This window comes from Salvelinus namaycush, chromosome 3, assembly GCF_016432855.1.
Source record: "Salvelinus namaycush isolate Seneca chromosome 3, SaNama_1.0, whole genome shotgun sequence".
Taxonomy (NCBI): Eukaryota; Metazoa; Chordata; class Actinopteri; order Salmoniformes; family Salmonidae; genus Salvelinus; species Salvelinus namaycush.
Genome location: NC_052309.1, coordinates 18,189,076 through 18,205,298, shown reverse-complemented (window position 1 = coordinate 18,205,298; position 16,223 = coordinate 18,189,076). Strand labels below are relative to the sequence as shown.

The 16,223-nt window shown below is 42.9% G+C and overlaps 1 protein-coding gene across 1 annotated transcript in view; it reads right to left on the bottom strand.

The window, feature by feature from the left end:
• LOC120043168 (membrane-associated phosphatidylinositol transfer protein 2-like) overlaps positions 1-16,223 on the bottom strand; it is a 45,202-nt gene extending 28,979 nt beyond the window's left edge. Inside the window, exons 1-2 of the mRNA XM_038987851.1 lie at positions 16,184-16,223; positions 3,591-3,824 (exon numbers count right to left, since the gene is read on the bottom strand). Coding sequence (XP_038843779.1) covers positions 3,591-3,824; positions 16,184-16,223 — 274 coding nt within the window. The remainder of the gene's footprint in view (positions 1-3,590; positions 3,825-16,183) is intronic.

The window sequence follows — 16,223 nt, the reverse complement described above, 5'->3', positions numbered from 1 at the left end:
TGAGGGAGGAGAGTACAGGTTAGTATTATAACTTAACTAATTAACTAACTAACTAACTAACACATCATCACCTTACGCAGGCCTGCAGGGAGAGAGGACAGGTTAGTATAATAAACTAACTAACTAACTAACTAACTAACTAACTAACTAAACTAACTAACTAACTACTAACAATCACACCTTACGCAGGCTGCAGGGAGGAGAGTACAGGTTAGTATATAACAACTAATACTAACTAACTAACTACACATCATCACCTTACGCAGGCTTGCAGGGAGGAGAGTACAGGTTAGTATAATAATAACTAACTAACACATCATCACTTACGCAGGCCTGCAGGGAGGAGACGGTTAGTATAACTATACAACTAACTAACTAACTAACTAACTAACTAAACTAACTAACAACCATCATCACCTTACGCAGGCTGCAGGGAGGAGAGGACAGGTTAGTATCATAACTAACTAACTAACATCATCACCTTCGCAGGCCTGCAGGAGGAGAGTACAGGTGTATAATAAAACTAACTAACTAACTAAACACTCATCACCTACGCAGGCCGCAGGGAGGAGAGGACAGGTTAGATCATAACAACTAACTAACTAACTAACTAACTAAATACAAACATCATCACCTTACGCAGGCCTGCAGGGAGGAGAGGAACGGTTAGTATCATAAACTAACTAACTAACTAACACATCATCACCTTACGCAGGCCTGCAGGGAGGAGAGTACAGTATATATAATAACAAAATACTAACTAACACATCATCACCTTATGCAGGCCTGCAGGGAGGAGAGGACAGGTTAGTATCATAACTAACAACTAACTAACTAACTAACTAACTAACTAACTAACTAACTAATACACATCATCACCTTACCAGGCTTGAGGGAGGAGAGTACAGGTTAGTATAATAACTACTACTAACTAATAACTAACTACTAACTAACTAAAACTAACAAACATCCATCACCTTACGCAGGCTTGCAGGGAGGAGAGACAGGTAGTATCATACTAACTAATAACTAACTAACTAACTAACACATCATCACCTTACGCAGGCTTGCAGGGAGGAGAGTACAGGTTAGTATTATAACTAAACTATAACTAACTAACTAACTAACACATCATCACCTTACGCAGGCTGCAGGGAGGAGAGGACAGGTTAGTATCATAACTAACTAACTAACTAACTAACTAACTAACTACAACTAACACTCATCACCTTACGCAGGCTGCAGGGAGGAGAGTACAGGTTAGTATTATACTAACTAATAATAACTAACTAACAACTAACACATCATCACCTTACGCAGGTGCAGGAGGAGAGTACAGGTTAGTATAATAACTAACTAACTAACACATCATCACCTTACGCAGGCCTGCAGGGAGGAGAGTACAGGTTAGTATAATAACTAACTAACTAACTAACACATCATCACCTTACGCAGGCCTGCAGGGAGGAGAGGACAGGTTAGTATCATAACTAACTAACTAACACATCATCACCTTACGCAGGCCTGCAGGGAGGAGAGTACAGGTTAGTATAATAACTAACTAACTAACTAACTAACACATCATCACCTTACGCAGGCCTGCAGGGAGGAGAGGACAGGTTAGTATCAAACCAACTAACTAACACATCATCACCTTATGCAGCCTGCAGGGAGGAGAGTACAGGTTAGTTAATAATAAATAATAACTAACTAACACATCATCACCTTACGCAGGCCTGCAGGGGGAGGACAGGTTAGTATCATAACTAACTAACTAACTAACTAACTAACTAACTAACTAACTAACAACTAACACATCATCACCTTACGCAGGCCTGCAGGAGAGGAGGGACAGGTTAGTATATAACTAACTACTAACTAACTAACTAACTACTAATAACTAACATCCTCACCTTACGCAGGCCTGCAGGAGGAGAGGACAGGTTAGTATCATAACTAACTAAATAACTAACTAACACATATCACCTTACGCAGGCCTGCAGGGAGGAGAGGACAGGTTAGTATCATAACTAACTAGCTAACACATCATCACCTTACACAGGCCTGCAGGAGGAAGTACAGGTTAGTATCATAACTAACTAGCTTAACTAAACACATCATCACCTTACGCAGCCGCAGGGAGGAGAGTACAGGTTAGTATAATCAACTAACTAATTAACTAACTAACACATCATCACCTACGCAGGCCTGCAGGGAGGAGAGGACAGGTTAGTATCATAACTAACTAACTACAACTAACTACAACACTAAACATCATCACCTTACGCAGGCCTGCAGGGAGGAGAGTACAGGTTAGTATCATAACTAACTAACTAACAACATCATCACCTTACACAGGCCTGCAGGGAGGAGAGTACAGGTTAGTATCATAACTAACTAACTAACACATCATCCCTTACCAGGCCTGCAGGGAGGAGGACAGGTTAGTATCATAAACTAACTAGCTAACAACATCATCACCTTACGCAGGCTGCAGGGAGGAGAGACAGGTTAGTATCATAACTAACTAGCTAACACATCATCACTTACCAGGCCTGCAGGGAGGAGAGTACAGGTTAGTATCAAACTAACTAACTAGCTAACACATCATCACCTTCACAGGCCTGCAGGGAGGGGAGAGAAAGGTAGTCATCAAACTAACTACTAACACATCATCACCTACACAGGCCTGCAGGGAGGAGAGTACAGGTTAGTTCATTAACTAACTACTAACTAAACACATCATCACCTTACCAGGCCGCAGGGAGGAGAGAGACAGGTTAGTATAATAACATACTAACTAACTTAACACATCACTCACTTACGCAGGCCTGCAGGGAGGAGAGAGACAGGTTAGTATCATAACTACATAAACTAACTAATCTAACACATCATCACCTTATGCAGGCCTGCAGGAGGAGAGGGACAGGTTAGTATCATAACTAACTAACTAACCTAACACATCATCACCTTAGCAGGCCTGCAGGGAGGAGAGGAACAGGTTAGTTCATAACAAACTAACTAACTAACACATCATCACCTACGCAGGCCTGCAGGGAGGAGAGACAGGTTAGTATCAAATCAATAACTAACTAACACATCATCACCGTACGCAGGCCTGCAGGGAGGAGAGGACAGGTTAGTATCATAACTAACTAGCTAACTAACTAACTAACTAACTAACTAACTAACTAACTAACTACCTACCGACCTAACATATCATCACCTTACACAGGCCTGGGGGGAGAAGGGGAAAGGGAAGGGCAGGACATTAATAACATTATCACAACCATTTCTCTCAATTCCAAACAATTTAATGATTCTCCTTTCTTTCTCTCAGTAGCCATCAATCATGCATACGTTCATTAGAAATACACTAATGAACCTGTCAATCCTCATGTACTGATCAAGCACCATGCAGGAACAACACACAGAGCAGTCACACACACAATACAGTACACACACACACACACACACACACACACACACACAACACCACACACACACACACACACACACACACACACACACACACACACACACACACACACACACACACACACACACACACACACACACAGAGTACCTACCAACATCGTGTATGAAGCGTTCTATCTTGGACTGCATGCCCCAGTATCTGAACTCCACCTTGCAGAGCTTGTAGGCACACATGACCGGGTTCTGGGTGGGGTTCTGGTTGATCATTTCGATCCAGTCATCAGTCAGTGGTCCTCGCTGGGTTTTCACCGATACATAAAGCTTAGGGTCCTCCTCAACCAGGTACTCATGGGGCGCAATGTAATCCTTCACAATATCAATGGGGTCTGGGGGATGAACACACAATCACACTGTCAGTACAGGGCACAGACCACAATGAGCCATGTAGTGAATTCTGGATGGTTACTTCTTGACTATTTCACATTTTGGAGTGAATGGGTTTGGAGGGAACCAGAATAGAACTGAAAAAAGCATAGACCTTTAAAACCATTAGAGGGAAAATAGTACGGCTGGTTAAAGCCACTACAGGTCCCTGCTGTATACAGCTGGCTGGAAGCCACTAGAGGTCCCTGCTATATACAGCTGGCTAGGAGCCACTACAGGTCCCTGCTGTATACAGCTGGCTGGAAGCCACTAGAGGTCCCTGCTGTATACAGCTGGCTAGAAGCCACTAGAGGTCCCTGCTGTATACAGCTGGCTAGGAGCCACTACAGGTCCCTGCTGTATACAACTGGCTAGGAGCCACTACAGGTCCCTGCTGTATACAGCTGGCTAGGAGCCACTACAGGTCCCTGCTGTATACAGCTGGCTAGAAGCCACTAGAGGTCCCTGCTGTATACAGCTGGCTAGGAGCCACTACAGGTCCCTGCTGTATACAACTGGCTAGGAGCCACTAGAGGTCCCTGCTGTATACAGCTGGCTAGAAGCCACTAGAGGTCCCTGCTGTATACAGCTGGCTAGAAGCCACGACGGGTCCCTGCTGTATACAGCTGGCTAGAAGCCACTACAGGTCCCTGCTGTATACAGCTGGCTAGAAGCCACTAGAGGTCCCTGCTGTATACAGCTGGCTAGGAGCCACTACAGGTCCCTGCTGTATACAGCTGGCTAGAAGCCACGACAGGTCCCTGCTGTATACAGCTGGCTAGAAGCCACGACGGGTCCCTGCTGTATACAGCTGGCTGGAAGCCACGACGGGTCCCTGCTGTAAACAGCTGGCTAGAAGCCACGACGGGTCCCTGCTGTATACAGCTGGCTAGGAGCCACGACGGGTCCCTGCTGTATACAGCTGGCTAGGAGCCACTACAGGTCCCTGCTGTATACAACTGGCTAGGAGCCACTAGAGGTCCCTGCTGTATACAGCTGGCTAGAAGCCACTGGACAGGCCCTGCTGTTATACAGTGGCTAGGAGCCACTACAGGTCCCGCCTGTATACAGATGGCCGGAAGCCACTAGAGGTCCCGCTGATACAGTCGGCTAGGAGCCACTACAGGTCCCTGCTGTATACAGCTGGCTGGAAGCCACTACAGGTCCCTGCTGTATACAGCTGGCTGGAAGCCACTACAGGTCCCTGCTGTATACAGCTGTCTGGAAGCCACTACAGGTCCCTGCTGTATACAGCTGGCTGGAAGCCACTAGAGGTCCCTGCTATATACAGCTGGCTAGGAGCCACTACAGGTCCCTGCTGTATACAGCTGGGGGGGACTGGAAGCCACTAGAGGTACACCTTTCAACTCTTCCTGTTCATGCTGTATACAGCTGGCTGGAAGCCACTAGAGGTCCCTGCTGTATACAGCTGGCTGGAAGCCACTAGAGGTCCCTGCTATATACAGCTGGCTAGGAGCCACTACAGGTCCCTGCTGTATACAGCTAGCTAGAAGCCACTAGAGGTCCCTGCTATATACAGCTGGCTAGGAGCCACTACAGGTCCCTGCTGTATACAGCTGGCTAGAGCCACTACAGGTCCCTGCTGTATACAGCTGGCTAGAAGCCACTACAGGTCCCTGCTGTATACAGCTGGCTAGAAGCCACGACGGGTCCCTGCTGTATACAGCTGGCTAGGAGCCACACAGGTCCGCTGTATACAGTGGCTAGGAGCCAATACGAGGTCCTGCTGATACAGTGGCTGGAAGCCACTAGAGGTCCCTGCTATATACAACTGGCTAGAAGCCACTAGAGGTCCCTGCTGTATACAGCTGGCTAGAAGCCACTACAGGTCCCTGCTGTATACAGCTGGCTAGGAGCCACTACAGGTCCCTGCTGTATACAGCTGGCTAGAGCCACTAGAGGTCCCTGCTGTATACAGCTGGCTAGAAGCCACTAGAGGTCCCTGCTGTATACAGCTGGCTAGAAGCCACTACAGGTCCCTGCTGTATAAGCTGGCTAGAAGCCACTAGAGGTCCTGCTGTATACCGTGGGCTAGAAGCCACTAGAGGTCCTGCTGTATAAGCTGGCTAGAAGCACTAGAGGTCCCCTGGATACAGCTGCACAGTCTGTGAGTGTGTCCTTACATATTGTGTGGTGTTGTGTGTTGTGGGTGGTGTGTGGGTGTGTGGTGTGTGTGTGTGTGGTGTGAGTGTGTGGTGTGTGTGTGTGTGTGTGTGTGGTGTGTGGTGTGTGTGTGTGTGTGTGTGTGTGTGTGTGAAACAGTGAATCACTGACTGCTCTCTGAAATCCATGAAGCCAAGACAGACAGACTGAGAACAGTACGCTTGAGAAGGCGAGGTGTGTGTGTGTGTGTGTGTGTGTGTGTGTGTGTGTGTGTGTGTGTGTGGGTGTGTGTGTGTGTGTGTGTGTGTGGTGTTGTGTGTGTGTGTTTGGGTACCAACCTACAGTCCTCGTCTCTTTGTTGCTGTGACAGATGAAGCACTCTTGGGTCCCTGTGTCAGGTTTAAATATGTCTCAATGTCTATGGGAGAACTTCCTCTACGAATGGACAGGTATACCTGAAAAAGAGAGAGGGCGAGAGAGAGAGAGAGAGAGAGAGAGAGAGAGAGAGAGAGAGAGAGAGAGAGAGGGAGAGAGAGAGAGAGAGAGAGAGAGAGGGAGAGAGAGCAGAGAGAGAGAGAGAGGGCGAGAGGGAAGAGGGAAGAAGAGAGAGAGAGGAGAGAAGAGAGCGAGAGAGAGAGAGAGACGAGAGAGTGAGGAGAACCCCTTTAACTTACTCTATCCAACAACCCCTTTAACTTACTCTATCCAACAACCCCTTTAACTTACTCTATCCAACAACCCTTTAACTTACTCTATCCAACAACCCCTTTAACTTACTCTACCACAACCCCTTTAACTTACTCTATCCATCAACCCCTTTAACTTACTCTATCCAACAACCCCTTTAACTTACTCTATCCAACAACCCCTGAACTTACTCTATCCAACAACCCCTTTAACTTACTCTATCCAACAATCCCTTTAACTTACTCTATCCAACAACCCCTGTAACTTACTCTATCCAACAACCCCTTTAACTTACTCTTTCCAACAACCCCTTTAACTTACTCTATCCAACAACCCTTTTAACTTACTCTATCCATCAACCCCTTTAACTTACTCTATCCAACAACCCCTTTAACTTACTCTATCCAACAACCCCTGTAACTTACTCTATCCATCAACCCCTTTAACTTACTCTATCCAACAACCCCTTTAACTTACTCTATCCAACAACCCCTTTAACTTACTCTATCCAACAACCCCTTTAACTTACTCTATCCAACAACCCCTTTAACTTACTCTATCCAACAACCCCTTTAACTTACTCTATCCATCAACCCCTTTAACTTACTCTATCCAACAACCCCTTTAACTTACTCTATCCAACAACCCTTTAACTTACTCTATCCAACAACCCTTTAACTTACTCTATCCAACAACCCCTTTAACTTACTCTATCCAACAACCCCTTTAACTTACTCTATCCAACAACCCTTTAACTTACTCTATCCAACAACCCCTTAACTTACTCTATCCAACAACCCCTTTAACTTACTCTATCCAACAACCCCTTTAACTTACTCTATCCAACAACCCCTTTAACTTACTCTATCCAACAACCCTTTAACTTACTCTATCCATCAACCCCTTTAACTTACTCTATCCAACAACCCCTTTAACTTACTCTATCCAACAACCCTTTAACTTACTCTATCCATCAACCCCTTTAACTTACTCTATCCATCAACCCTTTAACTTACTCATATCCACAACCCTTTAACTTACTCTATCCAACAACCCCTTTAACTTACTCTATCCAACAACCCCTTTAACTTACTCTATCCAACAACCCTTTAACTTACTCTATCCAACAACCCCTTTAACTTACTCTATCCAACAACCCCTTTAACTTACTCTATCCAACAACCCCTTTAACTTACTCTATCCAACAACCCCTTTAACTTACTCTATCCAACAACCCCTTTAACTACTCTATCCATCAACCCTTTAACTTACTCTATCCAACAACCCCTTTAACTTACTCTATCCATACAACCGCCTTTAACTTACTCTATCCATCAACCCCTTTAACTTACTCTATCCAACAACCCCTTTAACTTACTCTATCCAACAACCCCTTTAACTTACTCTATCCAACAACCCCTGTAACTTACTCTATCCATCAACCCCTTTAACTTACTCTATCCATCAACCCCTTTAACTTACTCTATCCATCAACCCCTTTAACTTACTCTATCCAACAACCCCTTTAACTTACTCTATCCAACAACCCCTTTAACTTACTCTATCCAACAACCCCTTTAACTTACTCTATCCATCAACCCCTTTAACCTACTCTATCCATCAACCCCTTTAACTTACTCTATCCAACAACCCCTTTAACTTACTCTATCCAACAACCCCTTTAACTTACTCTATCCAACAACCCTTTAACTTACTCTATCCAACAACCCCTTTAACTTACTCTATCCAACAACCCCTTTAACTTACTCTATCCAACAACCCCTTTAACTTACTCTATCCAACAACCCTTTAACTTACTCTATCCAACAACCCTTTAACTTACTCTATCCATCAACCCCTTTAACTTACTCTATCCAACAACCCCTTTAACTTACTCTATCCAACAACCCTTTAACTTACTCTATCCATCAACCCCTTTAACTTACTCTATCCATCAACCCCTTTAACTTACTCTATCCAACAACCCTTTAACTTACTCTATCCAACAACCCTTTAACTTACTCTATCCAACAACCCCTTTAACTTACTCTATCCATCAACCCCTTTAACTTACTCTATCCAACAACCCCTTTAACTTACTCTATCCAACAACCCTTTAACTTACTCTATCCATCAACCCCTTTAACTTACTCTATCCAACAACCCCTTTAACTTACTCTATCCAACAACCCCTTTAACTTACTCTATCCATCAACGCCTTTAACTTACTCTATCCATCAACCCCTTTAACTTACTCTATCCAACAACCCCTTTAACTTACTCTATCCAACAACCCCTTTAACTTACTCTATCCAACAACCCCTGTAACTTACTCTATCCATCAACCCCTTTAACTTACTCTATCCATCAACCCCTTTAACTTACTCTATCCATCAACCCCTTTAACTTACTCTATCCAACAACCCCTTTAACTTACTCTATCCAACAACCCCTTTAACTTACTCTATCCAACAACCCCTTTAACTTACTCTATCCATCAACCCCTTTAACTTACTCTATCCATCAACCCCTTTAACTTACTCTATCCAACAACCCCTTTAACTTACTCTATCCATCAACCCCTTTAGCTTACTCTATCCAACAACCCCTTTAACTTACTCTATCCATCAACCCCTTTAACTTACTCTATCCATCAACCCCTTTAGCTTACTCTATCCAGCAACCCCTTTAACTTACTCTATCCAACAACCCCTTTAACTTACTCTATCCAACAACCCCTTTAACTTACTCTATCCATCAACCCCTTTAACTTACTCTATCCATCAACCCCTTTAACTTACTCTATCCATCAACCCCTTTAACTTACTCTATCCATCAACCCCTTTAACTTACTCTATCCAACAACCCTTTAACTTACTCTATCCAACAACCCCTTTAACTTACTCTATCCAACAACCCCTTTAACTTACTCTATCCAACAACCTCTTTAACTTACTCTATCCAACAACCCCTTTAACTTACTCTATCCATCAACCCCTTTAACTTACTCTATCCATCAACCCCTTTAACTTACTCTATCCATCAACCCCTTTAACTTACTCTATCCAACAACCCCTTTAACTTACTCTATCCATCAACCGCTTTAACTTACTCTATCCAACAACCCCTTTAACTTACTCTATCCAACAACCCCTTTAACTTACTCTATCCAACAACCCTTTAACTTACTCTATCCATCAACCCCTTTAACTTACTCTATCCAACAACCCCTTTAACTTACTCTATCCATCAACCCCTTTAACTTACTCTATCCAACAACCCCTTTAACTTACTCTATCCATCAACCCCTTTAACTTACTCTATCCAACAACCCCTTTAACTTACTCTATCCAACAACCCCTTTAACTTACTCTATCCAACAACCCCTTTAACTTACTCTATCCAACAACCCCTTTAACTTACTCTATCCAACAACCCCTTTAACTTACTCTATCCATCAACCCCTTTAACTTACTCTATCCATCAACCCCTTTAACTTACTCTATCCAACAACCCCTTTAACTTACTCTATCCAACAACCCCTGAACTTACTCTATCCAACAACCCCTTTAACTTACTCTATCCAACAATCCCTTTAACTTACTCTATCCAACAACCCCTGTAACTTACTCTATCCAACAACCCCTTTAACTTACTCTATCCAACAACCCCTTTAACTTACTCTATCCAACAACCCCTTTAACTTACTCTATCCAACAACCCCTTTAACTTACTCTATCCAACAACCCCTTTAACTTACTCTATCCAACAACCCTTTAACTTACTCTATCCAACAACCCCTTTAAATTACTCTATCCAACAACCCCTGTAACTTACTCTATCCAACAACCCCTTTAACTTACTCTATCCAACAACCCCTTTAACTTACTCTATCCAACAACCCCTTTAACTTACTCTATCCAACAACCCCTTTAACCTTATCCAACAACCCCTTTAACTTACTCTATCCAACAACCCCTTTAACTTACTCTATCCAACAACCCCTTTAACTTACTCTATCCAACAACCCCTTTAACTTACTCTATCCAACAACCCTTTAACTTACTCTATCCAACAACCCCTTTAACTTACTCTATCCTACAACCCCTTTAACTTACTCTATCCAACAACCCCTTTAACTTACTCTATCCAACAACCCCTTTAACTTACTCTATCCAACAACCCCTTTAACTTACTCTATCCAACAACCCCTTTAACCTTATCCAACAACCCCTTTAACTTACTCTATCCATCAACCCCTTTAACTTACTCTATCCAACAACCCCTTTAACTTACTCTATCCAACAATACCCTTTAACTTACTCTATCCATCAACCCCTTTAACTTACTCCATCCATCAACCCCTTTAACTTACTCTATCCAACAACCCCTTTAACTTACTCTATCCAACAATACCCTTTAACTTACTCTATCCATCAACCCCTTTAACTTACTCTATCCATCAACCCCTTTAACTTACTCTATCCAACAACCCCTTTAACTTACTCTATCCAACAACCCCTTTAACCTTATCCAACAACCCCTTTAACTTACTCTATCCATCAACCCCTTTAACTTACTCTATCCATCAACCCCTTTAACTTACTCTATCCAACAACCCCTTTAACTTACTCTATCCAACAACCCCTTTAACTTACTCTATCCATCAACCCCTTTAACTTACTCTATCCATCAACCCCTTTAACTTACTCTATCCAACAACCCCTTTAACTTACTCTATCCATCAACCCCTTTAACTTACTCTATCCATCAACCCCTTTAACTTACTCTATCCAACAACCCCTTTAACTTACTCTATCCAACAATACCCTTTAACTTACTCTATCCATCAACCCCTTTAACTTACTCTATCCAACAACCCCTTTAACTTACTCTATCCATCAACCCCTTTAACTTACTCTATCCAACAACCCCTTTAACTTACTCTATCCATCAACCCCTTTAACTTACTCTATCCAACAACCCCTTTAACTTACTCTATCCATCAACCCCTTTAACTTACTCTATCCATCAACCCCTTTAACTTACTCTATCCAACAACCCCTTTAACTTACTCTATCCAACAACCCCTTTAACTTACTCTATCCAACAACCCCTTTAACTTACTATATCCATCAACCCCTTTAACTTACTCTATCCAACAACCCCTGTAACTTACTCTATTCAACAACCCCTTTAACTTACTCTATCCAACAACCCTTTAACTTACTCTATCCATCAACCCCTTTAACTTACTCTACCCAACAACCCCTTTAACTTACTCTATCCAACAACCCTTTAACTTACTCTATCCATCAACCCCTTTAACTTACTCTATCCAACAACCCTTTAACTTACTCTATCCATCAACCCCTTTAACTTACTCTATCCATCAACCCCTTTAACTTACTCTATCCAACAACCCCTTTAACTTACTCTATTCAACAACCCCTTTAACTTACTCTATCCATCAACCCCTTTAACTTACTCTATCCAACAACCCCTTTAACTTACTCTATCCATCAACCCCTTTAACTTACTCTATCCAACAACCCCTTTAACTTACTCTATCCAACAACCCCTTTAACTTACTCTATCCATCAACCCCTTTAACTTACTCTATCCAACAACCCCTTTAACTTACTCTATCCATCAACCCCTTTAACTTACTCTATCCAACAACCCCTTTAACTTACTCTATCCATCAACCCCTTTAACTTACTCTATCCATCAACCCCTTTAACTTACTCTATCCATCAACCCCTTTAACTTACTCTATCCATCAACCCCTTTAACTTACTCTATCCAACAACCCCTTTAACTTACTCTATCCATCAACCCCTTTAACTTACTCTATCCATCAAACCCTTTAACTTACTCTATCCAACAACCCCTTTCCTCTTTTATAATTTCTCATTTCTCAACTTTCTTTCTCTTCTTCTCCTCACATGGTTATATTTTCCATGTTATGGGCTGCAATCCAGGCTTTCGATGTACTTCAACACTTTAACAATCCACTTCCCCCCTCCCCTTGTTTTTTTTGTAACCAGAGACCAAATAGTACTCTGTGAAAAAGACCCCTACTTCACTACTGGAAGATAAATACGCCCCTCCCCCGCCTTTGCTTTTCTCTCCATAGTACACATACAGAGGCTACTCAAGATGAGGGTGTCAAATGACATGGATTCTGGAATTTGGGGGATGTGGAGGAGTGTGTTACAGGCAGCGGGAGAGAGAGTGAGATTGGGTGAATAAGTGTGTTATTCTTCTTATATTCATTGTCTCAACATAGTAAACATGTTGAGCTCATGTATACACACACAGACAAAAGCTCATTGTCCATCCCAGGGAGAGGCAGCAGCAGGGGAGACTGAACTGAGTTGAGTTGAATGTAGTAGCCTATGATTAGAAACAGATGTGCAGCGTCATGCAACTGGAGTCAAAATGGAGCAGGCTCTCTGATAGGCTGCATAATGAGGCCAACCTTAAACTGCTCTCGCTCTCTGTCTCTCTACTACACAGTTATGTAAACATACAGTCAGGACCAGTATCATGGTATGATGTTGCGGGGGCCTCAAGAGGCCAGACAGTTAGTGTCAGATTCGGTGTGTAGTCCTACCACTCCTTCGGGATTACAGGGTTACACAGAGGAACAGGAGTCATCTCCCTCTCTTCCTACCTCTCAACTCACTCATGTGCTACTACCCTCTCTCCTTGGTTACATGTCCCCCAGCTCACTAATGTGTTCAAATTCTCACTTTATACCACCTCCCTTGGGGGACAGAGTTTCCACTCTCTTTTTCATCCCTCTGAAGAGATTTCACAGAAATAACCTTCCTTTCACTCCCGGGTTTATAGCTAGTTCTCAGAGACCATGTCCCGAAGATTATCTCCCCATATGCCCAGAATACCCCCCACCCCCCAATCCACACACACACACTGAACGGTGCATGAGGATGAGATTAACCCCTCCCTGGTGTGTGCCCACTATCCCAGCAGAGCAGCAGTACGAGGGTTGTAATCGTGGGGGGACCCCCAGCCTCAACATCCCCAAACCTTACATCCCTGTCCTCACCACTGTCTCCTACTCTGATAAGAGGATTTACCATCTCCCTCCCTCTCTCTCTCCCTTCATTTCCCTCTCTAGCTCTCTTTTTATAAACCCCACATCACTTATCTCCCCATAAAACCCTTCCACAGATGACACATGCGTATTTTTGTGTCTAAATATGTTTCTTATCGTGTGGATTGTGGCCAATGTACTGGTATTTGTGTGGAAACTGTGTTGAATGAGTACTGTTGACGATAAGAAATCAGCTTACTTCAAGGCTCTTCCCAGCATGCTGCATTCCATCAGTAAGCCTGCAGTGTGGGTAGAGGAGGTGTAATGTGGGCTTGGAGCTCCCCCAACTGGCTTCTACAGAGACCATGCAGGCCTGAGGAAAGACCCATTAGAAACCAGGTTAAATACTGTCATAAAAAGCACAGGATTTTTGCTGGCAATGAATAACAAACACACACCTTACTTACACAGATTCAAAACACACAGATAAAGGGCTGTTTTAAGGTATAAACAAATATGTTCCCTTTTGATTTGCAACTTGGTAAAGTGTCTCATCTCTAATGGAAATGACGAACTCCCACATGAAAGGGTTGAGACAAAAGGAAAGGGGGAGGTGTGTGTGTGTGTGTGTGTGTGTGTGTGTGTGTGTGTGTGTGTGTGTGTGTGTGTGTGTGTGTGTGTGTGTGTGTGTGTGTGTGTGTGTGTGTGTGTGTGTGTGTGTGTGTGTGTGTGTGTGTGTGTGTGTGTGTGTGTGGTGTGCTCTGTGCAGTATGTGTGTGTGATGTTCAATACAAGAGTCAGACTGTGGTATATAACTCAGACTGCTGGATGGCTAAAATAGACTCTGGGCTACAATTGAGTCTTTGTTATTTCAGGATACAAGAGTGACCTTGTCTTTGACATTTGTCAATGAAGTCAGAGTGGATGTCCCTGATTGTCCCCCAGTGACTTTCCCATGATCACTGAGCATGCGAGTCACACACTGAGTACAGTGGACAGAGAATTAGACCTGAAGTTTACAAAGCGAATGTCCCTTCTAATCTCAAATGAGAGTTACCATATTTAAAGGTTAAGTGGAGTAGAATAAGAGTAGGATGTGTGTGAAGTGAAGTAATGAGTAAGCTATATAGTTGTGTGAAGGGAATTAATGAGTCAGCTATATAGTTGTGTGAAGGGAATTAATGAGTCAGCTATATAGTTGTGTGAAGGGAATTAATGAGTCAGCTATATAGTTGTGTGAAGGGAATTAATGAGTCAGCTATATAGTTGTGTGAAGGGAATTAATGAGTCAGCTATATAGTTGTGTGAAGGGAATTAATGAGTCAGCTATATAGTTGTGTGAAGGGAATTAATGAGTCAGCTATATAGTTGTGTGAAGGGAATTAATGAGTCAGCTATATAGTTGTGTGAAGGGAATTAATGAGTCAGCTATATAGTTGTGTGAAGGGAATTAATGAGTCAGCTATATAGTTGTGTGAAGGGAATTGATGAGTCAGCTATATAGTTGTGTGAAGGGAAGTAATGAGTCAGCTATATAGTTGTGTGAAGGGAATTAATGAGTCAGCTATATAGTTGTGTGAAGGGAATTAATGAGTCAGCTATATAGTTGTGTGAAGGGAATTAATGAGTCAGCTATATAGTTGTGTGAAGGGAATTCATGAGTAAGCTATATAGTTGTGTGAAGGGAATTAATGAGTCAGCTATATAGTTGTGTGAAGGGAATTAATGAGTCAGCTATATAGTTGTGTGAAGGGAATTAATGAGTCAGCTATATAGTTGTGTGAAGGGAATTAATGAGTCAGCTATATAGTTGTGTGAAGGGAATTAATGAGTCAGCTATATAGTTGTGTGAAGGGAATTAATGAGTCAGCTATATAGTTGTGTGAAGGGAATTGATGAGTCAGCTATATAGTTGTGTGAAGGGAAGTAATGATTGAGCTATGAAGTTGTGTAAAGCCACCTCAACATTTGTTTATCATCTGCCATACACAGGCTGGTTTGTATGTGAAGTAATCACTCCATAAGGTTCAGAACATGGAGTGTGGGAGAGGGGGAGGGGAGTACAGGGGAGGGTGTAAGGATGCAGGGACAGGACTGACAGCTACAGTATCCCTAGTTGGGGAGTGAGAGATGAAAGAGAGGAAACCCTATTGTTAGGTTATGTCTGGTGAACAGTGGGAGAGAAAGCATGCAGGGAGAACCCCATGAATAGACATAGCTAGGTGACTCAGTGTTGTTACCAACAGTGGCAGAGTAGACAGGGAAACAGTGTGAGAGAACACACACATACAAATACTTTTTCCATATACAGGCACTTGTATTTTAATCCAGGTCTGATACACTCGTGTGGCTACAAATTGCAAAATTGCAAAATTGCACCGTGAAATTGTAAACTACTTTCATAATAAAATTACACACTTCCGCTTTAATGGAGCTACCACCTGTTACCCCAGTCATCGATCTCCATAGAAACATGATTCTGGGCCAT